The sequence below is a fragment of the Enoplosus armatus genome, chromosome 21, assembly GCF_043641665.1.
Source record: "Enoplosus armatus isolate fEnoArm2 chromosome 21, fEnoArm2.hap1, whole genome shotgun sequence".
NCBI lineage: Eukaryota > Metazoa > Chordata > Actinopteri > Centrarchiformes > Enoplosidae > Enoplosus > Enoplosus armatus.
Window position 1 is genome coordinate 10853089 of NC_092200.1, and position 26181 is coordinate 10879269.

General features: G+C 41.4%; 3 protein-coding genes across 3 annotated transcripts in view; 1 reads left to right on the plus strand and 2 right to left on the minus strand.

Moving 5' to 3' along the window:
* dok6 (docking protein 6) overlaps window positions 1-9100 on the plus strand; it is a 38536-nt gene extending 29436 nt beyond the window's left edge. The window contains exons 5-9 of the mRNA XM_070928376.1: window positions 1297-1486; window positions 1895-2033; window positions 3196-3301; window positions 7520-7552; window positions 8946-9100. Of these exons, the coding sequence (XP_070784477.1) occupies window positions 1297-1486; window positions 1895-2033; window positions 3196-3301; window positions 7520-7552; window positions 8946-9100 (623 nt within the window). The remainder of the gene's footprint in view (window positions 1-1296; window positions 1487-1894; window positions 2034-3195; window positions 3302-7519; window positions 7553-8945) is intronic.
* A 4474-nt stretch (window positions 9101-13574) lies between these two features.
* Window positions 13575-17394, minus strand: cd226 (CD226 molecule). The gene is made up of 6 exons (XM_070928502.1): window positions 17307-17394; window positions 16224-16547; window positions 15673-16053; window positions 15194-15296; window positions 14308-14362; window positions 13575-13706 (listed from the first exon to the last, which is right to left on the minus strand). Exons 1-6 carry the CDS (start codon window positions 17368-17370, stop codon window positions 13575-13577), a joined length of 1059 nt encoding a protein of 352 aa, XP_070784603.1. The 5' UTR covers window positions 17371-17394.
* Window positions 17395-18170: 776 nt separating this feature from the next.
* The window catches only part of rttn (rotatin), a 30885-nt gene continuing 22874 nt past the window's right edge, over window positions 18171-26181 (minus strand). Inside the window, exons 40-49 of the mRNA XM_070927893.1 lie at window positions 25331-25527; window positions 25088-25193; window positions 24658-24755; window positions 24342-24419; window positions 23719-23845; window positions 20973-21166; window positions 20247-20520; window positions 18819-18922; window positions 18445-18514; window positions 18171-18326 (exon numbers count right to left, since the gene is read on the minus strand). Coding sequence (XP_070783994.1) covers window positions 18247-18326; window positions 18445-18514; window positions 18819-18922; window positions 20247-20520; window positions 20973-21166; window positions 23719-23845; window positions 24342-24419; window positions 24658-24755; window positions 25088-25193; window positions 25331-25527 — 1328 coding nt within the window. The 3' untranslated portion in view covers window positions 18171-18246. The remainder of the gene's footprint in view (window positions 18327-18444; window positions 18515-18818; window positions 18923-20246; window positions 20521-20972; window positions 21167-23718; window positions 23846-24341; window positions 24420-24657; window positions 24756-25087; window positions 25194-25330; window positions 25528-26181) is intronic.

Below are 26181 nucleotides of genomic sequence, written 5' to 3' on the forward strand. Positions count from 1 at the left end.
CTGCTATCACAGTGGAGCTCATTCTCTGTGTAATTTGTAAACTCGCAGAGGAAATTGAAAAGGCAACAGGCAAAGAAGAGCAGTTTAAAGTTGTAAAAGGGCGAGTAATTGAAAAGAATCTGCCGTCATTTCAGCCCATTTCATTTCACTGCAGACGTTAAAGTGAAATTGTATTCTTCAACATAACTTGGCCCCATTTATTTGAGATATCAATACACAAGTTTTTGACTGTGCTGCGGCGAACTAACTGAACTGTAACAACACAATTCCTCTTCCTCTCTTGTGGCAGAAATCCTGCTGTTTGGTGCTCATACATACAGAAGTTGCAGCAGTGTGTTATGGAGACAAGCTGAGCCAGAGCCTCTGTGCTGCCTGTATGAGTGAGCGAAACAAGAGGCTTTGGCCTGCAACCATGTTTCAATTAGTGGCCCTCCCCAAACAGCAGGGGCCGATAATTAGATCAGAGTTCATTTTCACTGTCCCTAAAAATATGCCACGCTATGACATTGCCATTTTCTATCCACTGCAGACACATGGCTTATTTTGAATCATTAAGCGTAATTAGTGAGAACTAATTTAGATTATGGAGAACTCTCTCCCTCTCTGTCTCTCGTCCTCCCTCTGTCTGCCTCAGAGAGACAGTTTAATGTGAACGGGCAGATTTGGCTCCTTGATCCCAGTCCAGCTGACTGGATGGCGAGTTAGACCCGCTCTAGGTGAAGTCAGGTAAAGTACTATTTAGAATACCTTTTTTAAGGGTTGTTTTACTCTACTTTTGCCACATTGGATAAAAAACACAACATCAAGTGAGTCAGGGGTAAGTACAGTGGATAAAAGTCAATTTAGTGCATTGTTGATATGTATTAATATGCTATTATGATTGGATAATTGCATACAAAATAGCTGACTCTATCCAAAATGGTTAGGCCACTCGTTTGTTTCTGCATGCACAATGCTTATATTGTGTAAAAAGGATATTTTGTTGCAATCTTTTAGTAGCCATGTGTTTCATGCTCACAGCCTCAGAAACTAAGGAAAAACAAACCTTCCCATCCGTCAAACATTCTATATATTAGATTCAGCAGAGAGTGGATTATAATCCATCACTTAAAAAGAACTGGTCCTTTACCTTAATCAGGTTCTCTTGCAACCCCTTTTAAAATTTAAACAAAACTACATCCCATCATTTCTTGTGATGATGTTTGGACGCCCTCAAAAATCTGAAATTCTGTCTGTTTAAGCTTAAAAGAAGAGTTTGACATTTTGGGAAACAAACTTATTCACTTATCTTTCCAGAACGTTTCAACGTGTACCTAATGCCCACCCCCAACCTGGACATCTATGGGGAGTGCACCATGCAGATCACTCATGAAAACATCTACCTGTGGGACATTCACAACGCTCGCCTCAAACTCGTCATGTGGCCTCTCAGCTCGCTGCGCCGCTACGGACGAGACTCCACCTGGTTCACTTTTGAGTCCGGAAGGTGTGTGTGCATGAATGAAAAGTGCTGGTGTTGTCTTGTGCCTGTGTGTGTGTGTGTGTGTGTGTGTGTGTGTGTGTGTGTGTGTGTGATTGAAATGTTGGCGGTGGGAATGAAAAAAACTTCTGGAAATGTCATAAAAACTTAAACATCCCAGGATATCAACATTTGCAGCAGAGCTCTTCAGGCATTGATGTGAAAGGTGCCTCTGTGAATGTGTGTCTTTGTTTGTGTACTGTACCTACTCACGCATGTATGTGTGTGTGTTTGACTTCAGTGGGCTATTATATCAATGCGCCTCTCTGTAAGTGCACATTCAACCATGCATATTTGTAAATCAGCAAACCAAGAGTGAGCACGATCAAAGTGTGTGCACTTCTCTCTGTCTCTGTGTGTGTGTTCCTGGCGCAGGATGTGTGACACAGGAGAGGGTTTGTTCACGTTCCAGACGCGGGAGGGGGAGATGATCTACCAGCGGGTCCACTCGGCCACGCTGGCCATTGCCCAGCAGCATGAGAGGATGATGGAGGAGATGGAGAAGAGCTCCCAGGTACATTTTTTACATTTTCAGTTGTTTATCTGATACCCACAGCAGCTTGAAATGAGGCCAGCCGTTTTATTCTTGTACTGCCAATGTTACAAACAGCTTATAATGAGTGTCAACACGTCGCTGTTCCAGGAATCGTTATTTAATGCATGCATAGTGTGCCTCACTTTCATACAGCCGCCAATATATCCTGTTGCACCTAATGAGAGAAGAAACACTGAGCAAGAATCATTTGTACCAAGACTGCGCGCACACACACACACACACACACACACACACACACACACACACACACACAAACGAACACATGTGTTTTAACGTTTTAATTTGAAAAAAATGCCTTGTTCCTTTATTGTTTCAATGGTTTCTTCACTGTCACTGGCTGATCAAACAAGCATGTCAGTGAGGCTGTTCACAGAATTATTTTTAGGAACCAATGAACACAAAAGCAATAAATCATTATTTTCACACAAGATGTTCACACACACACACACACACACACAAGAATACATATTTCTCTCTAGGTATTGCTGCCTGGTCTCTCCCCAAACCCCTCTTGACACCCCACAGTCTTGGCCTCCGCTCCCTCCTTCCATCACAACACCCGTCCATCCCTTCCTCCCTCCCTCCTTCTTTCTTTCCTTCCTTCCTCCCCCTCCTCCCTGCTATCATCTGTATTCTTTATTTATGTAGGCCTGCCTAGTGTTTGATGAGCCTTGACCATATGGCCGTGCTCTTGGACCCCACTATTTGGGAACATTTCCAAATGCAGCATTTAGCCTCAGCTCTGTAAATCACACAGATAGCTACACAAAAACTGACCACTTGCAGTCGCAGAATGGCTGAAACAGCATGTTTACTACTGAGTAAATGCTAAATATTACCTATATTTAGGCTCAGAGATGAAGCCTTTAGTTTCACACTGCAAATAACAATCTAGAACACATCATCCAGTGGCACGACGGCATCTTAACCCCAACTCCTCCTCATCTCAGCCGCCAAACAGCCGTTCAGAGTGGAAACATGCCATTCAACCTGAAATATAGCGCCCTGCGCACGCTCTTTGTTTACTGACATACCCTGAGCAACCCCCCCCCCGTTGTGAGTGAGTGACTGAGAGTGACAGAAAGTGAGAGACACTGTAAGCTTTCTCTGTCTGTTTCAGATCCACTCCAGAGAGACGCTAACCAAGTCCATCTCCCTGCCACGCAGCGCCTACTGGCAGCACATCACGCGTCAGAACAGCGTGGGAGATCTCTACAGTTACCAAGGTACGGGTGTGGAGTTACTAATTATCATACGCATGGCGTTGCTATTTCTTTACCTGCTAGTGTCAGTGGTAATGTGTGGAGGACTGTGGATGCGGTGAAGGAAAAACAAGCGGAGGAACAGGAAGACAAAGACAGAGGGAATATTGTACCAGCGTCACTTTACATACCTGCAAATATCACTGCATTTATTTGTCTCAGGAATCTGTAAAACACAGTACATAGACACGACATAACTCAACATAAAACAGTTGGGACTGTTTGGCTTGTAGAATCTGTCTTGCGTGATGCAGGTGTCTAGGAAAATTAAATGAAGACACTGTGAGCATTAATGTTATTAGCCACCAGTCCAACAGAGAGAGACTAAGGAAAAGCGTCTTTGCTCAGGCCGTCCAGATGGTGATCTCTGTCCTCTGACATCTGGATATCCCCAGCCTTCTCTAGCACTTTGTCTTCAGCTAATCCTTCCTTGTTGTAATTGCTCCAGGAGTTTGTGATTTGACGTCCCTTTTGATTGGTTATTGCAGCCTGGGGCTCTAACATAAAGATGTTTCATATTGTGAATTTGATGCCTGACAGGTCTATGACAGAAACCTTGTATTATATATTATGTTTGACCTGCAGAAGGATCAAAATTATGAAGAACCATTTCAATAAAACATGGTCTTAAACAACTTAGAAAAGAGCACTAGAGCTGGTAACATGCACAGATCAGTTTTGAACTACATCTTCCAATACAGAGCAATTCATACAAGAACAGAGAGAGGGAGAGACAGGTAAATGTCACTCCAAATACATGTATATTTCAGCAGGTGCTCTATAGCATTCAGACTCAGCTCTGTATCTCCTCTATGTGCACTTAATGTACACATAGATAGGGTGTTTGTGTGTGTGTGTGTGTGTGTGTGTGTGTGTTAATGTCTAGATGTAGGCCCGAGGCAGAAAGGTGATTAGTGAGCTGATGAGATTACGCTCTGTCTATGGTATTAGTTGATTAGTAGACTTATCTGAGGATTATGGGCCTTTTGGCTTTCACTGATAGAACCAAACAGAGAGCTGAAAGTCGCTCTGACGTCATCATTTTCTTTTGAAAAGCTGAAGCAGGATTTTGTGTTTTTTTTCATTATCATTTAATTGTGGCCTGATAAGCTTAGAAGCAAAATATGAGTCTTTCATTCCAAACACCAACATCTTTTTTTAAACTCGCATACATTAAACAGAGAAGTTTTGACATTATTTATAGGCCCGGTCTCTGTAAACCCTCCTCTTCCTCTCCAAACTGTGGTGAGCAGAGGAGCTTCTCTCTCATCCATCACCCTGGCATCTCCACCGGTCCTCCCACACTTTCTCTGTGTGTCTGTCCGGTTCAGAGCAACCCTCCAGCTTCTCCTTTTCATACACATTCGGCGCCACCATTATCTCCCCTTCTTTTCCCATGAATAAATTGAATGCATCAGTGTGTCTGAGGACGCGTAAAGGTCTCGTCAGACAAGGAGGACGACAAGGTGATTCTGGGGAGTGACGGGAGTTTAATGCCTGTTGTGACACGGGGATGTTTGGACTGTGAAAGGCATGTCAGGAGAACCTCACACACACATGTCAGGTGCTGGTCCTGCTTTGAACATGGCTGCAAGCCGTTTGTAGATGAGGAGAGCCTTATGCAGTAATCGCATTGATTCTTCATTGGTAGAAGATCTCCACCTTCCTGGAGCTCTTTTCCATCCTCTGTTCACTGTGCTGCAGTCAACAGAGAGCTCCTAGCATAGCTTTTATATGTTGTAACATTTTAAAAAACGCAAAATATACACTGTTTCTTCAGTGAGGATGTAAACAAGTATAAATACATTATTCGGATGTGAAGAAATTAATGGCATTAGGAAAAAATGAACAGTAAAATGAAGCAGTCTGGAGGATTTCTAACACCTGACTGCACACTCCGTACTAAATACATAAAACTGATATTTTTGTGAAATAAACAAATTGTAGCTCTGCGTCACATCCTTAATCTCTATAGTCATAGCTGCAGGTTAACTGTTTAAAATAGCTGAAAGTGGTACAGTTGAAGCAAACTCCTCAATACAACTTGAATGAGCACCGATATAGAAAGTTTCCAGTTTCCAGTAGTGGCTGTTTGCTTCAACAGGAATCCATAAACAAACGCATCAATGTATTTTCTGTAATAATGATAATATTAGCAAAAAAGTATTTGGGTGCAAATAGAGACAAGAAATCAAGAATTTGGACCATGATGGCTGGCTGCGTTTGCTCCTTGGCTGCATCACTGCGTGCATGATGAATATCCAATCAGCACAGTCAATTTGCTGAGTCATGCTCGGGTTGCTTTCAAATACCCTGCGGGTCCAGGGGAATAATTAAGGAACACGGTTTCCTGTCCCGTTGAGGTTTATTCACCTATTTGTTTATTTCTTTGCCTCAGTTAACAGGGGACCTGGCAGTGAAGTGCAGCACTGCAATTGCTTTATTTGAATATATTTCACATCTGTTTTTTATTTAGTTGGAAATGTCTCAAAAAGACATCCCAAAAGCCTTGTTCGCCATAATTGAAAGTAATAATTGTCAAATGTGTTTTTGTGTAAAAGAAACTGAGGGATGCAGTGTATTAAAAAAATCCCCTTTTTTAAGTAAAACCAAAGATAGGTGCTTTAATCTCCCGAAACGAAGTGTGTCTACTTTCTACTGCGTTCTACTCTCCTAATTTTATTCACTCTTTTGCATTTCAGTGATGCTGCTGTGTTCTCTGAGTTTGCTGATGCATACAAATAAGTGCACTTTAAAGTTTTCGAGTTGAAAAAGCGAGGCGCCGTGCCTGTCGAAAATGGTTCAATTACCAACTCTAATTCTGGAATAGAAAAGGGACAAGAACGCTGCATTTTTTTTTTCTTGGACCCATTTTTATGTAATTTTTTGCCATTTCACACACACACTCCCTTCCCTTTTTCTCTCTCTCTGCATTTCATTGTGCTCCACAGTTTAGTGCCGTAGCATTAGCAATTCTAATGGAATGGAGCGCTGTTCTTAGTTTGATCGGCTGGGAGCGATACGAGGGGATTTTACAGAGAGGGAGCAAGTATCAAAGGCACGGGGACAAGATGATAGGGGAACAGGATGATAACACTATCTTATCCGCAACAGGCGACAAGGAACATAGTAGATGTAGATGCGGAAATCTGAATCCCATGAAAAATTCATCACAGCCAGGTAAAACTGAGTTCAACTGTTCTGGTCTCTTTCTGCTAGAATGATGCTTGGAACATTTCTTTTTTTTTAAATCTCAGTCATCAGCTTTGCATTATTTGACTCCACACTGAAATTACCTGACCCAATCTTTAGGCCGCGTTGGATTGATCTTTCATCCGCCCCAGTGTGTTGTTGCTCCTGTGGCTGCTTTACTACACAAAAGACACAAAGCTGGATGTCAGCAGTCTTGCGTAATCTAGAGTTTGCGCTCCACGCAGCCTCTCGTTCTCTGGTTACAGCTGTTACTAGGATGCCATCTGGGTTATCGAAGGAAGGTGCAGACAGGTGTGTGTGTGTGTGTGTGTGTGTGTCTACATGCATGCATGAATAGCTGCTTGTGTGTGTCCGGGGGTCCGCCATTGTATCTTGTCAGTGTGCCTTCCCTGCCTGTCCTGTCTGCTCCGGCCCAGCAGCTGCCACCCCAGGCCAGATAGGATGACATGACCTTCCCTGGAAATGAAAAGGCACTGACAAATCACTGTCTGCTTCTCACAGGGATGGGAGAGGAGGAGGGATGCTGACACCGTCTTCTTTCTCTCCGTTTTTATGACTGTTTCTTTTTTTGTGTGTGTGTGTGTGCTAGTGTGACTACATTCACGTCTCCTGTCCGAAAGCGTGGCTCTCGTCGGGGGTCTGGCATCACACAACAAATGCCGCTGTTTATGACCGAGGTGATGATGAGATCTGCTTCGCCCTCTCTGTCTGCACTCGGCTCCCTGCCTCTCTCTTTTTTTCCCAGCCCAAATTGGCCTTGGTTGAGGAGAGGGATTGTCTTGGCAAAGATGTGAAAAGGATATGCCTGGTTGCACACCAGTCGTTTCAGCAATCTATTAAGTACAACGTGGAGGGGAGAGAAAGTGTCCCCCTTTTTATAACCTGCAGTGTTTTCTTTTTTTCTAGAACATGGACTGAGCTGCATTTAAACCTTAAGCTGGAGCCTTATCTCATTTCTCTTTATTTCAGGGAGTGGTGGAAGGGAAAGACTCTCGGACAGAGGTGTGTGTGTATGTGTGTGTGTGCGTGTGTATGACTCACCTGTTATGACTGGTACTGTTTTGGTCTCATCGTCACACCCACACCAGCCCCTATGTGCTTCCTCCAGCAAGCTGTTCCCTCAACACACACAGGAAAGTGCGTTTTTTCTTCTTGCGTTTTCCCTCCTCATCGTTTCTTTCTCTACTTGTGCATCATTTCTCCTCACACACACACACGTCTGTTTTTACTCATGCTTCTCTCTCTCTGTGTGGCTCTGACATGCATTCACACAGCCACTTGACATTGATTGCCAGGCTGACTGGGGTCGTGTTTTATATTCCACGACATGGCGAGTTGGCAGTGCGTCTCGCGGCCTGAGACCCGATTCCCTTCGGTGGCAGCATGACTGGTGCTGCTGGCTACACACGCACACAGAGAGAGCTGAATGTGTGTGTGTGTGTGTGTGTGTGTTTGTTATATTATGAATGATCTGCACAACATAAAATCATATTTGGTAATAGGCACTTCAGCAAAACCAGCAAGAGAAAATTATCTCTTTGTCGATTTTGTCAATGTGGCCGTGGAAGCTTATAGAAAACAAAGTCAGATTTAATTTGTTAATCAAATTTCAATTAACCTCTGGAGGTAAATTGATTTTGAAATGTATGAAACGTATTGACGGGCAGCAGCTTCTCTTAGCCAGCTGAATTAGTGGGTACCATATATGCTATAGGTTGGAGTTGATTACAGTGTTGCACCTCCTGAAATATTAATCAGTGGCCACTTCCTCCTTGTTCGGGTGCATTATCAGCAGCCTGCCAGCCACTTTATTCTCAGTCTACCTCGCCGTGCACGTCTCCAAACAGCATCCTAATATATTATTAATGGTCTCACAGTTGCACAGAACAGCCCTCCACCCACAAGTATCCATTACTCCCTCTCAGTGCAGTTAACCATTATGAACAGCAGAACAAATTGGTCCAATTAATTTAAATTAAGGTGGGGGGGGGGGGGGGGGGGGGGGGTAGAGGAGACAGCAGACAGTCCAAAAAGATGAGATGTGTAGATCCCTCTGAAATGAAGTTATTTATTCGAGGTGAAAGGTTAGTTTATCTATATAAACTGAGGGTTTATATTTTTGTATTATGTAAGAGCCACCTACATTTGAGGGCTTTAAAAGATCGTTTTACATAAATGAAGAATGCCAGGGTTATTCTTGTAATCTTGATTTGTATATAAGGATGTCAGCATGGTCAGTAGCTAAGCAACAGTTGTACCATGAATATATAGTCTAAGAAAACAGGACATATTGTTTTGATGTAGTTAAATGAAACAGATGCACTTATTTCATTCCGCAAAATAGACAAAAAAAAGAAGTGCTCCATTGATTCTCTCTCCACTTTGTTTTCCACAGGAGGCAGCCTGACAATGACTTTCATCCCTCGAGCACAGACGTTCCCCAGCTTTCTGTCTGATGAGCCAGAACGGGAGGAGAGCCAGCACCAGGAAGAGGCGCCATCGCCCTCTAGTGGCTGTGAATCCAGTTGCAGCCTGAGACCCCTTCAATGACAGAGAATTGCTCCACCAAAACTGGACACTTTACCCACTACTGTAGAAAGGATGTAGAAATATGTATAGTGACATGTGTAATATATAATTTCCTGGTGATATTTAAACAATAGTGTCAACTGTAGAGCAAGTGGTACATGAAAAGGATTCTGAAAAGGGTTTTATGTTGTCATTATGCTGTTAAAACCAGCAGGACCCCCCTTTTTTAAGTCACTGCATTACACCTGACAAGAAGTTAGAGGTACTAACACACCAAGGTCCACTGTAAAAAATGTTAAAAAAGGCTTTTGTTCCGAAATTGCTGAAATCACATCGGGCTCGTTCCAACCATTTCAAGAAACTCCACCATTTCAGACACACACTCCTCCCATACTGTACTTTGCTTCCTCTCAAGAATGTGAAATTGATCAATGCCTTACACAGAAACAGCTCGACTTTGATGGCAGTGATGAATCAGCTAAAGCCCTTAATCAGTTACAACCAGCAAAGGGAAAAAGTCATTCAGAAATGTGCTTCAAGGATATAGGAGTGGACTGTCATGTCAGAAATGATAGAATGCAACCTTCTTGCATCCTCTACTTTAAACTGCCAACCCTACATCACACTTGCAGAGTAATTTGTTTTTTAATAGCTTCCCAGCTCCTCATATACGGTATACGGTAACTGGTTCATTAGCAAAAGGAGAGAAGCAAGGTGTTATGCAAGGCAAGAAGTAAATCATGGCATTAAGGGACTCATGGGTTGTGGCAAGAAAACAAAATGGTAATTTTTGTCCTGCTAGTGTGTTAGGTTCATACAAGATTAAAATTTAGAAAACATTTATACAATACAAATCCACAAAAAACAGGAATCTTAGTTCATCATGTTTGGGAAATCCGGTTATTTGCTTTCCTGCCGAGAAGATTGATACCATTCATATGCACTTATGCTAAATATGTGGCAACAACCAGCAGCCGGTTAGGTTAGCTTAGCTCAAAGCCTGGAAACAGGAAACAGATAGCCTGGCTCTGTCCAAAGGGGACCAAATCCACCTACCTACACCTCTTCGGTTATTGTACACATGAGATATATCATGTTCACTTGTGAGCTTCAGAGGTGCTGGTAGGCAGATTTTTTCCACCATAGCTGGGTTAGCAGTTTCCCCCTTTTCCAGTCTTTGTGCTAAACTAATTAAACTAACCAGCTGTTTGCAGTAGCTTCATATTTAGTAATAGTGTGGTATCGATCTTCTCATCCAACTTGTCAAGAAAACCAAAACTATTCCTTTAAAAATAAAATGGCTGATCATATGCATACACCATGTGATTAAAAACACAATTTATACCTTATTTTTAAGAGTGACATTTACCTTTTACTGTCTTGTTTTCCATCCATTAGCAACAGTATGAACTAGAAAGAAATTTTATTAGTGGCCATTGTCACTGAAATAGCCAAAATCAGCAGAAAGCCTATCATTTCCAGTGAATTCTTTCTGTAGCATGTGAGTGAAAGTTGTTACTGAGTACACGACGGCTGTGACGGTAATGTTTCCTGCATTGTCCTCCTCGAGTAAGAAGTGCCTTCCGACACAGACCGCAGAGTGTGAGACCTAACCAAAACGTCGTCTTTGGGCTTTGAGTTCACCATTGTGGACAGAATTTTGTTCTGTACCTTCAAAACATTTTTAAAGTCTTAAGTTTCTCTTAAAAACTGTCGACCCAGCTGTGAAATACTTAACAAAACCTACCCAGAGCGCTTTAGAAAGTTGACCATAACACTTCATCTCTTTAAATATTCGTGGTAAAAGTGGTCGTGTTTTCTGTTACATGTTTATGTCAAAGAAAGGCACGAATCCAGAAATTCCAGCAACAACTCTGAAATCAAAAAGGATTCCAATGACAATCAGTTTGAGGCAGCAAAGCAGTCCTTCAATGTCAAACTTAATTACTTATTTTAATGTGTGTTTTTCTGTTGTTAATATTTAGAAAATAGATTCATATAGAACTGGAGGTAGAAGTACATGCACTTATTTTGTGTTGAAGTTAAGTTTTGCAGTCAGTCACTTTATTTTGTATATTAGTATTTAAAAAGAACTCAACCTTAATATTAATTTGAGCCTCAAACAAAGTGCCCATCTACAAATGTGTTTGCATCACAGAGCCCATAGTAACAGTATATAGAAATACAGTTGTAGACATATCTGGCCACATTTCTGCCCTAGTTGTCTTGAGCTCAAGTGTGGTTAATAAATGTATGTATAATAGTTCCACTACATCTGAACCATTAAAGCCGTACTAACTGAGAGGCCTGGAGAAAGTTCTAGTTGAGTGTGTGTATCATTTGCAATTTTTTGTTGTTTATTGTAGGTATGACGTGTCATCTTAATTTCTGATATATGATTGTTTTGTGTCCACCACATTTTGTGTTCTGTCATTGTCAGATTATATGTTAATAGCACTTTGAATACATTGAGTGTAGGACTACAGTTTTCACTAAATGTACATATGTAATGTTTTTGATGATAAAAAAGGTAATAAATTGAATGTTCTATCATGTATCCGTTTTTTTGTTGAATGCAAGATAGGTAACATTCTGCCTTTTGGGAAACATGCTTATTCGTTGTCTTGCTGAGAGTTACATAAGAAGATTGATACCACTTGTAAATATGAAGCAAGAGCCAAGACAGCAACCAGTTAGCTTAGCTTTGGCGCAAAGTGTCGTAATGGGGAGAAACAGCTAGCCTGGCTCTCCAAAGACAACGAAATCTGCCTACCAGCACCTCTAAAGTAGAACAACATGGTTTTGGTGTTACGGAGGGTTACATTTTGTGATGTTTTTCTTGGACGAGTAATTTCCTGTAGTCTCAGCTGTTTGCATGGCAACCTCAAGGTGACGAGAAGATTCCAGGAAGTTACTGCTCCCAGCCATGACAGTCTGGCAGAGAACGCTCCGTAAAAATCACAAATAGTCATTTTACACCTTTTAAACAGATAAGTACACGTACAAGATAGAATGTGTTAATTAGCTTTCATGGTGCTGCTTCCTTCCGACAGAGCCAGGCTAGCTGTTTCCCCCTCTTTCCAGTGTCCAGTCCAGAAACGAGTGGTATCAATCTTTGCATCTAACACTGCAAGAAAGTGAATAAGCAAATCTTCCAACTCTTCCCCTATGAATTCAAGCACTAAGACACAAGGCCTTCCTTTTCGTGGCCAATCATTCGTTTCCTAGAAAATAGTTTACCGTCTGCAGTTCAACGATCTTCCTGTTTAGTTTCCTGTTCACACCAATTGGAAACCAATGAGTGAATGGTTATGCACAGATTTATTTATACCACGTGGAGTCATTTACGGTCACACACATCAGTTTCAGTATTGCAGGTCACCCACACAGTATCACAGTCAAATGTACAGTTGCACCTTCTACTGTTTTGCCGGGAACAACAAGAAGAGAGAATGAAGGCAAAAACTTGTGATTCCGAACTATATTGTCCCTTTATGTTCCACATTTCTAGCTTGTCCACATTTGTCTTGTTTCCTAGCAGGATAGCCTGCATATCCATTACTGCCTCTGCCACCATTTCTATGGAGATAAATGTATCAGATTACACATAAACAACACACAGCCTACAGGAAAAGCTCTACCATAAACCTTGTACATTGATTTACAAAAGCATGTAGGCAAGCATAGAAATCATAAAAAAATAATAAACAAGACTTGGACATGATAGCTTGTCATAAAAAGTACTGTTTTTTTTATAACTCAGAGTGAAAAAAGACCCAAAACATTCATCAATAAACAGTAGATAGACAAAGTATAAGGAGCTATAAACTAAAGCACAGGATTAGCTAATTAGAGTTTAGCTTTCATAATAAAAGTGCGCTGTAACTAGAATGCAGCCATCCTAGATGCAGAGCCCTTTGGGGAAAGCAACAGTCTCAAGTGATGGTACAGTGCTGAGTGACTGCTTTTCTTTTCCGTTAGATGATTAGACACCATTGTCAAGCTGTGAATGGAAACCAGGAGGGATGGAAGTAAAAGGAGAGCAATTACACAGGCTTTTGTCAGTCGTTTTACTCGGGGGTTAGGCAAGTGAAAGGAATGATTATACAGGCCTTTGTCTGCTCTTCCTGCATGACGGTTACTGTCAAATATTGTTTTGCCCAAAACAAATATTTCCTCAACAGTAATTATGAAGTGCATAGTACATTTAATTAGGGGGAGCAGGGTTTGACTCAAACAAACCTGTCAGCTTCCTGAGACTTACATGAGCACCAGCTTGTCACCTAATTTCAAACCACAGTATGAATATTAATCAGCGTCAGTGCGATCCCTGCATCTCATTACAACACTCAAATAAATAATTCTGATCAGTGCTCGTCAATACAAATTTCTGCTCGTATACACATGAATCTGTTTGTTTGTGAAAAGCTGAGGGCACACTGACAGATAAAAACGACACATTCACATTATGCAGTACATCTTGTTTTATGTACGCTCATTTATCATGAAGCGGACGTTGGGTTTTGTGTGATCGCACAGTCTGCAGGTTGGCATAGACCGGGCAATTTCTTATCTGCCTGGACTTTTTCGGCCTGGGACACACCGAGATGTTCTCATAGAAGTTTGGCTGTGAATATGTGGTAGATTTTATTAGTACACGAGGTGTTAGACAAGGACGTGCGACAGATGATAATGTAATGAGTGAAGCAGGAGCTTGGCAAAAAGTAATAAAATGTCTCTCTGAATGGGTTCAATATGAAGTATGCTTTTTATGATGATATAAAAGTACATTCCACCGCTGTTATTACATCACAAAGGGGTAACACATTTTATTCAATTAAGTTTTTATTTAATAACATAATGGCCTATAAGGAAATAAGAATATAACCTGACTTTAAAGAAGTAATCACTAGTTACTGTTACAATTTCAATTTATATAATAAAAATATTACATTTTCAACCAATTCCACATTTTGACAAGCTGCTCCTATAAATTATCCAAAAGCCATTACACTGTCAGTTATTGTAAAGCAGCATTAGTTAAGTCAGCAAGCATAAATACAATGCATCAGGGTACATGGTGACAGGACGCGCTGTGTCAAACAAGGTTAATAGTGAAGCGTAATGGGTTTTTAATTAAGTGCATGTCTGAAGAGAAGGTAAGGGAGTGCCCTAAAAGTGTCAAGTGAAAAGACAAGAGTAGATATGATGAATAATGTGACGCTCACCTGTCTCTGAGATGGGTGCAGTTTGACTCTGTACTCCTCTCTCCTGCTCTTCTTCCTGTGGCGATTATTGGACAAAGTTAAACAAACAACACTGGAGGTGAAACAAAAGAACAAATGTGGGATTTGTTTTCATCAGTGGGCAGTTTCAGAAGCAACCTTACATTCCTCTGAAATGTGTAAATGTCTTCTGAAAGCACCAAAAATCAAATCACAAACCTGATTGGTTGCAAACGGTTGCAAGATGAATCAGAGGACTCATGAGATGATTAACAGGACAGGAAAGCAAAAAAACAAACAAACATATTTCTGCTGGACAAAATGATGTTTATTTATCAGACTTTCCTCTTCCTCCTCTTCCTATTTTACTCATTTTTGTTTTTTTAGTGAAATGTCTCGACAACTATTGGATGAATTGCCATTGAATTTGATACAGAACCTTGGTGATCCCCTCGCTTTTCACCAAGCACCAAACGAAAACATCTAAACCATCTAACATCTCCTTGATAGATTAGCACAAAACATTATACAGATATCTGTGTCCCCTGACAAATGTTAACGTGCTAAATTAAGATGATGAACACGGTAAACATTAACTGCTAAACATCAGCATGTTAGCACTGTCAGAATGAGCATGTTAGCATGCTGACGTTAGCATTCAGCTCAAAGCAGAGCAGCTAGCGTAGCTGTAGACTCCTAATTTTGTCGACATTAAGGTACTCACTCAATCATATCCTACTTGATTATGTCACTCAGCCCTTCGTTTCAAACTGCAAAGATCCAAACTACATGTCAATGAATAGAGAGACCCATATTTCACAATCAAGATTAGTTGTGGAGTTTTGTTTTGTTTGCTAAAGATATATGAAAACACAGTGTGAGATCTTACCTGTGCCTCACTGCTAGTATGAGGATGACAATGAGAAGAGCAAGCCCAGCAGCTCCAGCCCCGATGTAAATATACATCATATACGTTGATAGGCTGAATCCACCTGGTTATAAAAGTGGAGAAAATAATGAGAAAAAAAACAGTGTGGTTTTATTCATGTTTGTGGTGATTGACGAAGGTGTTTCAGGCTCATTGTTTGCTCATGACTCACAGATAAAACATCACATTAAAGCAGTCACACACACAGCTAGTAACAGTATTCAGACGTGCCACAGGATGTTGTGGTTTCAGCAGATATGAGTCTATGGACTTGTTTGAGATTAACATCACGTCTTCAGTACGTGTCATCAATCATTGTGCTCTGTGAAACATATTTGCATCCATGAATCATTTTAAGTATGAGTAATGATTTATCATCCAGCCATAAGGACATATATACTGTGTGTATGTTAACCACTGCACAGTGTGTGTCTTTGTACCTGGAGTGGGCACAGTGAGCAGCACGGTGGTGGTCTGCACCCCCGCATCTGTGCTGAAGGTACAGCGGTAGAAACCACCATCTTCCTGCGCCACACCTGTCAGGTGCAGACTGACATCCAGGCTGTCTGTACAGCTGACCCTGCCCCTGTCGCTGTAGTCTTCCCCCAACAGGCCCCCTTCCACCTTCTTACACACTCCAATAATGCCCCAGGGCTGGCCATGCGGCATCTTCTCCAAAATGACCTGGTAAACTGTGCCATTGTGCTCGTGTTTACAGCTGATGTTCAGGTTGTTGTCCTGCTCCGCTACCAGCTCTGTGTCCGTCTTGATCACCTCTGGGGTGGGGGGCTCTGTGCCGTTGTCTTCTTCTGGGGGCTCATCTGTAAACACAGGAAGGTGGAGGACACACAGGAAATAGCTAGTTAAAAGAAGAAACCATGATGGAAATGAAACAATGGTAATCTATAGTTTCATTTCCAACATCAATTCTTTTTCAGCGGGGGCACAGTGATCAAAATTTCCCCCTCAGTATTCTCTGCCATGTCTTTACCTAAATCTTCCACTTGAATGTTCCTTGTCCAGGGGCCTTGAGGGAAGGTCTGAACAGAGCAGTGGTAAAGCCCAATATCCTGGTGAGTGACGTTCCTCATGGAAATACTTCCATCCATAGGTGTCATCCTCAGGAACTCTACCCTCTCCCGGTAATGGTGAGAAAAGGTCACTCCATACTCTGGATGGAACACGGCTACCGGATTCTTTTCTGGTATTTTGGTCCAGGACACCATGCTGAGGTTGCCGTCCCAGGGGCACAAACAGTCAAGAACCATCCCTTCCTCCAGACGAACTGTAACAGCCTCTTTCTGCTGGACAGCAACTGGATAGAGCACATTTTTTTTGTTTAATTCAACTCATCAGAATCTTAACAGAATACAGAAATCATGACTTCTATAAAAGGTGCAAACTAATAAATCAGTAAATGAAACCAGTAAATCTAAACTACATACAAGAATAACTAGTTGTTTGTAGGATTATATAGATTACATTTTAATATTTTACATGTATCAGTTCAGAATCATAAACTTCTAAGAAATTATGTTTTTCACCTAAGCAGTGTGGTAAAAAAAATAAAAAATAAAGCAATGTTTTTCCCCCTAAATCTTCTCTACTTGAAGATTACCACAGCTATTCACAGCTGTGAGGCCATCCCTCGGGTAATGGTAATTAGGCTAATTTAAGCCAGTACACATGAACACAACTGACAATTGTTGGTGATCAAGCTTCCAAGTTTTCAAAGCCTTTTATCCGAGCTGAATGACAACTGATTTCAAGTCCGGTGATGCCCTTGGGAGAGTTCTATTTAGAATAATAATGTCTTCCAAAACATACAAAAACAAGCTTTCCTACCATCTTCCCAACCTATTTAACTAAAAAGAAAAAGAAATTCTGGAATAAAGCAATGTTGAGTTTTAATTACTGATTGTGAATTAAAGATTATAAACTGATGAAATTACATCAAAGATATGTAGGTAAATCAGACTGTTTTCAGAGTATCCTGAAAGACAAGTGAATGCCACTGAAACAACATGAAAAACTAAATCTACTAAAAACTTAAAAATATATATCAACTCCATACCTTTAAGAAAAGGAAGAAAGATGAGTACCACGAAGTACCAGTGGTCCTTTTGTACAGCTTCCATCTTGCCCCACCGAGGGAGAATGAAAGCTGCATTGATGAGACGAGTGGAGAGGCACCCGAGCTGCACTTCCTGCTAGCTCTCTGGCTGCAGAGAAACACTTGAGCTACTGGGGCACACTTCATGGTAGCCCGCTGTTAGCTCATTCCACACAGAGGGGCACTTTATCACCAGGGCTGGGAATGGGAGGCAAGCTTATGGCATAATGCTGCATGGTGAAGTTTTCTAAATTGTACCCATGTTGCCCTTAGCTACCTGAAATTCTGCAAACTATAAATGTTTTTTTATCTTATATACAGCAATTTCTATACATCAGTTAGGACGTTTGAGTATTTTTTTGGCATTTTGAAACATCAATTCATGATTAAAGGATGTGCCTTCTCTAAGGATTGCTATGTCGGTCTAGACTGAAATATCTCAACATCTATTTCAGGGAATGCCATGAAATTTTGCACAGACATGCATGGTTCCCAGTGGATGACTTTGAAATCCCCCAGTTTTTCCTGGATTAAAGAAATTTGTGACAGATATTTAAGGTCCCTTGAGGATAAATTCTAATGACTTTGGTGATCCTCTGACTTTTCCTCTTCAGTGTCTGTGAAAGTTTTGTGTGCGAGTTCTGTTGGTTACCAGCCAACTAACCCAAGGTAGTATGGTGTGGAAAAGCCATACGAGCACAACGATTGTGTTTAAAGCTACAACTGGTGCACCTCCTGAAAAAATGACATTGACACCACAAAGTAGTTGTTACAATTTGATTGGAGTGAGATCAGACAATACAAGACAGAAGCTAAATCAGCCACTTGGCACTTTAATATCAAAATGAATTCATATTTGATAAGTATAAAACATGATACAAAACAAACAGTATGAATACAATCAGTTATTTAGCAGCTGAGAGAGGTTTTCAAGGCACTTCAACAGGTAGGTACTCATAGGCTCCTGTTTGGTCTCTGCATCTGTGGTTTATAGAAAAAAAAGCATAACTGTAAACAATAGGACATGCAAAACCCAATGTTCCGATTCAGCGCCAAGACAGGTACTGATATGTCTTCATCAAAGTGAATAAATGCATACCCTTCTTAGAGATGGCATGTGCCTCCTCAATTCTCAACCGAACAGAGGGACACTTCAAAGTAGTCTTGGCCTTTGTGGGGAAATTAGAAAGACAGATGAGGAACAGTTATGTTGATGAGCCTGAAATCAGGAGAGTTCAGTTTTCTTTTCAGTTTATAATCAGGAGATAAAAAAGGATGGTCATCTCTTCTGTATGTGAGAAGACAATGAAGCTTTCAGGCAGATTTATTTATGTGACCAGATGGAGTGAGGACACCCCAGGATTTAATTTGACATATATCACGAGCCAGTAAACACACTGTCACTAAAATAAAGTTTTAATGCTCGGATGCATGTGTGTGTGTGTGTGTGTGTGTTTGTGTGTGTGTGTATACCCTCTGATTGTTATGTAGCAACGCCCAAAGTGCAGAAGCTCCCATACTGCGGGTTTCCATCTCTTTACTCTCCAGACAGCATAGCAGTACCTTCATGGCTTTGTCTGGAAGAAAGATATGCACGTAATCAGAGGTGTTCATAAACTGTAAGCTGCTGGAAAACAAAAAATAAAAATGACAAGAACAGTACCCTTTAAAAGGATTCAAGTTATCAGAACACAGATAATATATTAGCATATAGAAAATGGTTGACCTGGATAACACAACATTTTGATATCTTTAGCTGCCACACTGCCATCATCTGGGTCATCACCTCATGTCTCACAGCAACATTAGTGCAAATTTGACAATATGGTAATATCACTCATTGCATGTAAGATGATTGTATTGTATGCACAACACACACACACACACGCACGCACGCACGCACGCACACACACACACACACACACAAACACAAACACAAACACACACACACACACACACACACACACACACACACACACACAGGAAATGTGATCTTTCCACAGGAAACACAAAATAATGTGACATGAAAGGTTCCACCCACCTGGTCCTACAACTCCCACCTACAGCTTGCATTGCATGAGGGGGACACGATTGTCTTTTAGTCTTCTCTGCGACTTCCTCTCATTTTGTCATCTACGTGTCTTAGAATCATTCACCTTCCTACTTTCCTAAATTTAAATATAACCTGTTCTAAAACATAGTAGATACTAAACTTAAACTGTACTCAGAATTTCTATCATGAATGCTTTTAGTAGCCTCTATTAGGATTGTCCAATCTGTTACTGATAACACTGATTAGTTCCTGTCCCATTGCACCTGATGAATTTTAGTCCAATATTCACCCCATGTTTGGTCAAGTTTTGTGTTTCTGACAAAAAATATCTGTGACTCTTAGCTAGCTTGATGCTTGACTTTCTTCACCAGCCACTTGTTTACTTTACTTGTTTACGCATCTCTGCCGCTTCATGCCTGGCAGACAGCGTAAAGTCGGCTTGTCTGAGCTTGTGTGCTGGAAATACTGCCTACAGTTGAATGGAGCCAGGAGGCAGTTAGCTTAGCATAAAGACTGGAATCAGGGAGAAACAGCTAGCCTGGCTCTCTCCCTGTTTCCAGTCTTTATGCTAAGCTAAGCCTCCTGGCTCCAGCTCCATATTAAAGCACACATGAGAGCAGTATCAATCTTCTAATCTGACTCGTGGCAAGAAAGCAAACGTGTTTCCCAAAACTATTTGTTTAATATCAAATGCTATTATCTTCTTTTTCTGCCTTTGTCTGACCACTTGAAATGCTGATATTTCCATATATATATATATTGTTCTTCTCCTTTTATACTTGGTTGTTTTAACAATTTCATATCCCTGCGTGAGATCAATACATTTAACCCTCGCTTCCCTTTCATACCATTGGCAATGACATGTGGCTTGTTGGCAGGACAGAAGCAGAGGTTGTGAAGGGTGAGCAGTGCGTGGCGCCGGTGCTGTGCCAGGTCTGCCAGCAGTTCCAGGGCTCCGGTCACCCTAAGGATACTCTGCTGGCCGTCCTCCGCAAACGAGAGATTAACCAGCAGCCTCAGCCACAGGCCCAGCAGGCTCCCACCGCCACCACCTACATATGTAGCCTTAACACCACCCGCCTTTGGCATTGGCACTGACAGGAAGGCTTGCAGGAAATTATTCTGAGAATGACAGAAAAGGAAGCAGAGGAGAGAGATTTAACACATGAGTTTAAGAGTCATTTGAACACATTTAGAAAATATTTCTCCGGGCAGCATAGTGTAAGTGTGAGAGATTTTGGACAGGCTAAGTACAAGAGTAATTTATAGACCGTGCCATGCATTTTTTATTCTGTAACGCTGCATATCTCACTTAAGTTTTATTTATTCAACTTGTAAATTTGTTTTTCACAGCCGGTTAAAATGAAGTTAAGAAAATGGTTGAATTGGCTCAACTGAACTGGTTTATTCTAAAAGTTCTAACACATTTAGGGAAAAAACTGATGCTCATTAATTCTGGATAAAATTCTTCACATCTCACTCTGACAAAACAAGTCATCACTAAGTCATGTATTGAGTTTTTGTATACTATATCTCATCCACAATGTTGTGTACACTGTGTACCAGGCTTGTACCTTTTGCAGGAAGCCTCTGCAGTCCCGGGACATGGCGAGATTAGCCAAGAGAGAGAAAGCTAGCTTCTGGATGGGGCTGTTATCTGGGGCGACACCTGAGGCCAGCTTTATGACAGAGTGGATCAGAGAGTTACTTAGGGTGCCTTTGGATCCTGGTGCAACACCAGGGCCACCGCCACAAAGAGAACTGCATGCTGTAAGGAAAAACAAAACAAAGCAACCATGATCGAAATTCAAGGTAACATGGGTTTCAAAAATATTGTGGGTGTGTGTAAGTCATTTGACATCTACACCTCTCACACACCAATGGACATACATGCATACACTGTGAAATGTGTGCAGGCATGAGTACATTATGCACAGTAATTACAAAGTACAGCAGACCAAAGCTGGAGGTCTATTTTAAGGAACATTATTTTCCACTTTTAACTCTGTGTCCTTAATGGTAAGAGCAATAATCAATCCAAGATGCAAAGTCCACAAGCATGCGCCCTGTCCCTGAGGTAGCCAATCAAGAGTACTGCTGATTGACAGGGTTGTGCTGACTGACATCAATAACACAAAAAATATGCAAACACAATATTACATGAGGCCAACAGTTACAATTACCAACAACCGAACAGTGGCTTCAGTCTATTTTGTTCCTCTAGTAGCTCTGTACTGTATGCAGCTATGGTAGCCATTTCTTTCACCAAGAAAAGTCTAATATAAACTCAGTGTAACACTCAGCAAAATGCTCTCTTCTTTGGAACTGGTTGCTTCTTTCTGTTTGTCTTAAAGCTAGCTGGCTGTCCAGCCAGCAGCACCAGTAGCAGCAAAAACACAGACTGACCTGTCGGGCTGCACGGCTGTCTGCCTACTACACCAAAACATCTCTCTGCATGCACAGCTTGTTATGCTGTAAAAACTGTCTAGCCAAATGACAAAGAAGACTGTAACTCCTGTACAAAGACAGAATTAACTGCCCCTTAGTGGCAACGATGAAGATGGCGAAGAGAGACCAGTCGAAGTCAACAGACACCCAGTCATCTTAAAACACATGTAGGTTCTTACATGTAGAATCCAATTTACAACACGGCTGAAACTTTTATCAATCTTTTTATCTAACTGGTTTTTAATCTTTATTTGTCGTGAAAACACAATGACTGATGATGAAAACCACCCTCTGACTCTGAGAGGGAGGGAAATTATTTAGCCCTAGGCTATGGCTACAATTTATTCTACTACTGGGCCATTCAGAAATGTAATGGATAACATAGAAATAAGTGATGCAAAAATCTCCTCTGGCACCACATTCACGTCAGTATAACTGACACGACTAATTGCTGCAGCTGTAGATTACATACAAAATACAGAAATTAACAAGCTTGAGACAGAGCGCATTGACAAGACATAGTCTGACACTGATTGATGTTCCTTATTGGAGAACATGACAGCTTGTTGGTTATGCTAATCCTGGAATGGTAACATACAGCAACAGGCGTATGCTGATGTTAGCCTGAGGTTATCTCAATACCTGTCAAGAAAGCCGGTCTATCACAGAATTGACAAGGGAGCTCTGCTTTATAATGGATCTACTTTACTGATGCGAGTTAAAGGAAAGGCGTTCCCACTGCTGCTACAAATCTCATACATTTGCAACCATATAGTACTGATCATTCCATAGAAGTGTAAAAAAAAAAGATGCGTTTTCTTTTTACTTCTGTCTTTGGGTGGGAGCAAGTTTTGGGGCTGCTACAAAAATATCTGAAATATGTGTGGCAGAGATGAAAACAACAATCTGACTTGAAGTAGCAGTGCAAACAAAGCCTTGGATGAAGGAGGTAGACTGGAGATGAAACATTCAGTAGAAATGTAGCAGTCTCAGGAGACGAAATGGTAGCCTGAGGGTGGATGGTGTAATACTAAGCCTGGCTGCATGCAGCCTGAACACAACCTGCTGTTCAGTTAACCTTTAGGGAAATACTGTGCCCGACTTCACTGATTTCTGGTGCTTCACAGCTTGAGCATATGAGGTGTCTAAAGCGAGAGAGTTTAGATCAGAGCATACGCACCCACTGAGGAACCCATGCCAATCAAACAGAGATAAACATAACGACACACACACACTCAGAAACGTTCATAAGTGTTGCACATAAAACTTCCTTTCCTTCACTGATGAAACTGATTTCCATTGCACAACTACACCAGTCACATACAAACACACACACATGCACACACACAAATAAATCAAAGGGAGCACAAGCCGTTTATCAAAGTAAACTTTCCCCAATGTTTCCTCCCCATGAATCTTGCCTTTCCTCTACTCTTTAAATATGCTACTCTAAGTCTTTTGCAGTTCTGATTTCCACATACACAGCTCTTACATTTGCATGATGGAACACAGAGATGCTCTGTGCTTCCCCACATCATCTCCCACTGGTCTGAAACCCGTTGCCATACATACAGTGAGACAGCCATGCAGCCTGATCCCTGCATCCTGACACTGTGCCCATTGTGACTGGCAGGCAAGCAGGCGGTGGTCTTATACAGTGAGGCACAATGTTGTTCAGTGGTCATTGGAGAGGACAATGGGGTTCTTAGTGTGAAGTGTGTGTGACTCAGTCAGATTGCTAACCGCAGACAGAGGCGATGGGCAGGCATGGGCCAGGCACAGTGCCTGCTCAAACACATAAGACATACAGACAGACAGAAAGACAGACAGACACACACACACACACACACACATACACAGACACAAACAGACCTGTGGTGCAGTTGGCCGTATAGACACACAGAAGCTCCAGCACCGCCTCCATGGTGGGGTCGTCCAATAGGAGCCAAGGCCAAAGAGCACAGAGTGCCAGTGTTAGGCGGGCATCTGTCGCCACCATCTACACATAAATGTAAATGCATTATATACACACACACACACACACACACACACACCACATAAACTTGCCTATAAAAAGGCCCACATACAGGAATGTTCATGATTACAGATTCACACACAAAAGTAATAACATACATTAGAGAAACCCTGATTTGTACAATAGCACAAACACAGATGGCAGCAATCAACATAAAATGCTTCAATATTTTCCAAAGTGCGCAGGAAAAACACACAGGAAGGAGAATAATGGCAGGACAAACACTGCAGTAGAGCCTCCCTGGCTATTTAGTCCAAGGTAACCACCAGTGACTGAAAGGCCACTTAATATGCTCCATAAGTGATGCCATTACAGGGTTTAAGAAGCTAAACTTGCTGAGATGTTAGCAGGACCATGCACATTTAGGTGAATCTCATTTACAGGCACAGCATTGGTGCTCTGAGGTTCCATTAAAAAACAATTAGCAGTGGGGAATTAAAAGGCAGACGCAGAGGCTCACTTTGCATTCATCGTTGCGGTAAAGAGCACTCCGCAGGATCTCCACAGTCAGCTTTACTTCCTTTAAATAGCCTTCTTCCTGATAATATAGAAAGACAAGACAAAGAGCAATATGTTTAAATGTTCAAGTTGAAAAGACTCTTTGCTGCATCTTAACTGCTCAAGGAAACTAACTGCTGAGAACTACAATAAATATTCATAATATTTATCCAAAAACTCACTCATGTTGAATTCAGATTGTTATTATATCCAAATGGAAAAAACACAGGCAGCAAAGAAACGCGGATACTGGAAATTTCCAGCCAGTCTCTGCTCACCTTTTTGCGGTGAGAAGCCTTGCCGGGTCGGACCGACTCCAGGTGGAGCTGGGACTGAGTTTGCTTCATTTGCTCCACACAACTGTCAATTAAACCAGCTGGGAAAAAAACACAAATAGTCTCAGAATGGGACATCATACTGTTACCTTCACATTAAATGAAGAGTTATAATAAGATATCCACCATAACTGACAGAAATACTCAATGAGATCTTGATGTCGTAAATTGAGCATGAGCTAGCTGTTTCACAAAATTGATGCAGTGTTTTGGAAACTTTTCCAGGCAAGGAGTTCTTACAGAGGAGGTTTAAATCATAGGTTAATGTGAAGAAAGCGTTACACTTGTCTTATGGGGAACCACCAGACTTTAGATTTTCAAAGAATGCGCAACAGGTGACAGCTGAACTCTAGCCTGAGGTTTGGGGAATTACCTTTGGCTGCATGGTTTTGCGCTGTGCGACTGCAGGCTAGCAGTGTCATCAGAGCTCTGGCTGTCAGCTTCTTTAATAGGTCCTGAAGGGCCCTCTTCTCAAAACTCTGGCATCAACAGTCAAGAGGGACACAGTGATCATTCCAGATAATTACTCACTCTGGAAAGTTAACATCAAAGTTTTTGAATTTGCCATGAGCACGTACATTATTGCATATAAATTGCATATAAATTCTCCACATACCTGCAGTAACACTTCACACAGCTGACTGGCTGAGGGACCATTCACAATGTCAGACAAAGCAGTGGCGTGTTTAGAGTTTGAGGTTGTGACCACTACACTCTTTGTCTCCTCTGTGAAAATTGTACAGAGAAACTGCAGAGCCACAGTGTGAAGAAGAGGGTCTGCGAGCTTCTCATTCACACACACTGATAATGTTCCTGCAGACGCACCAGGAAAATAAAAAGAGTGAGTTGATGGGGAGAAGAGTTTTCTTTTAATGAATGACACAGCAATACATACTGAATCACAGCGAGACAAAATGGCAAATCCATTGTTCAAAACCCTTGACAGCTAGATATTTGTCCATGACTGAGGCAGTATGCGCTGGTGGAGAACACACTAATCATTTGAATGTGTACGCAGACACCCAGATACCATAAACATGTACACACAGACGTAAATACACGCACAAAGGCTCAGCATTCATCTTTTACTGGACTCATCAGATTTCCCTGCTGTGCCATTAATCACAGAGGAAGATGAGTAGGAGGAGAAGAGGTAGAATGAGGACAGGATGCAATTATCCTATCCTAGCATCTGTTCAGGGAAGTTAATACACACAGTAATGATGCAACGAATGTGTTAATATGATAGAATTTCTTTTTTTGTACCAGAATTAAAGCTGCACAATTATACCTAAAATGCTAATCCTGATTATTTAGTGAGTTACTGCAATCAGCGTAATTACCCTAATCATGATTATCAGTCTTTATGATTATGGAAAACATGATCTTACAGCCCGATTTCATCATGTATCAAGATCTTGACTTTTAAACCGCAGAGGGCTATTTCAATTAAATGAAACACCTTAA

Excerpts from the sequence above, each read along its gene's own strand:
- cd226 (XM_070928502.1), bottom strand. The coding sequence starts at position 17,370 with ATGGAAGCTGTACAAAAGGACCACTGGTACTTCGTGGTACTCATCTTT. Across the intron at positions 16,548-17,306 it reads CTTTCTTCCTTTTCTTAAAG|TTGCTGTCCAGCAGAAAGAG; the intron begins GTATGGAGTTGA and ends TGCTCTATCCAG. Across the intron at positions 16,054-16,223 it reads CATTCAAGTGGAAGATTTAG|ATGAGCCCCCAGAAGAAGAC; the intron begins GTAAAGACATGG and ends CTGTGTTTACAG.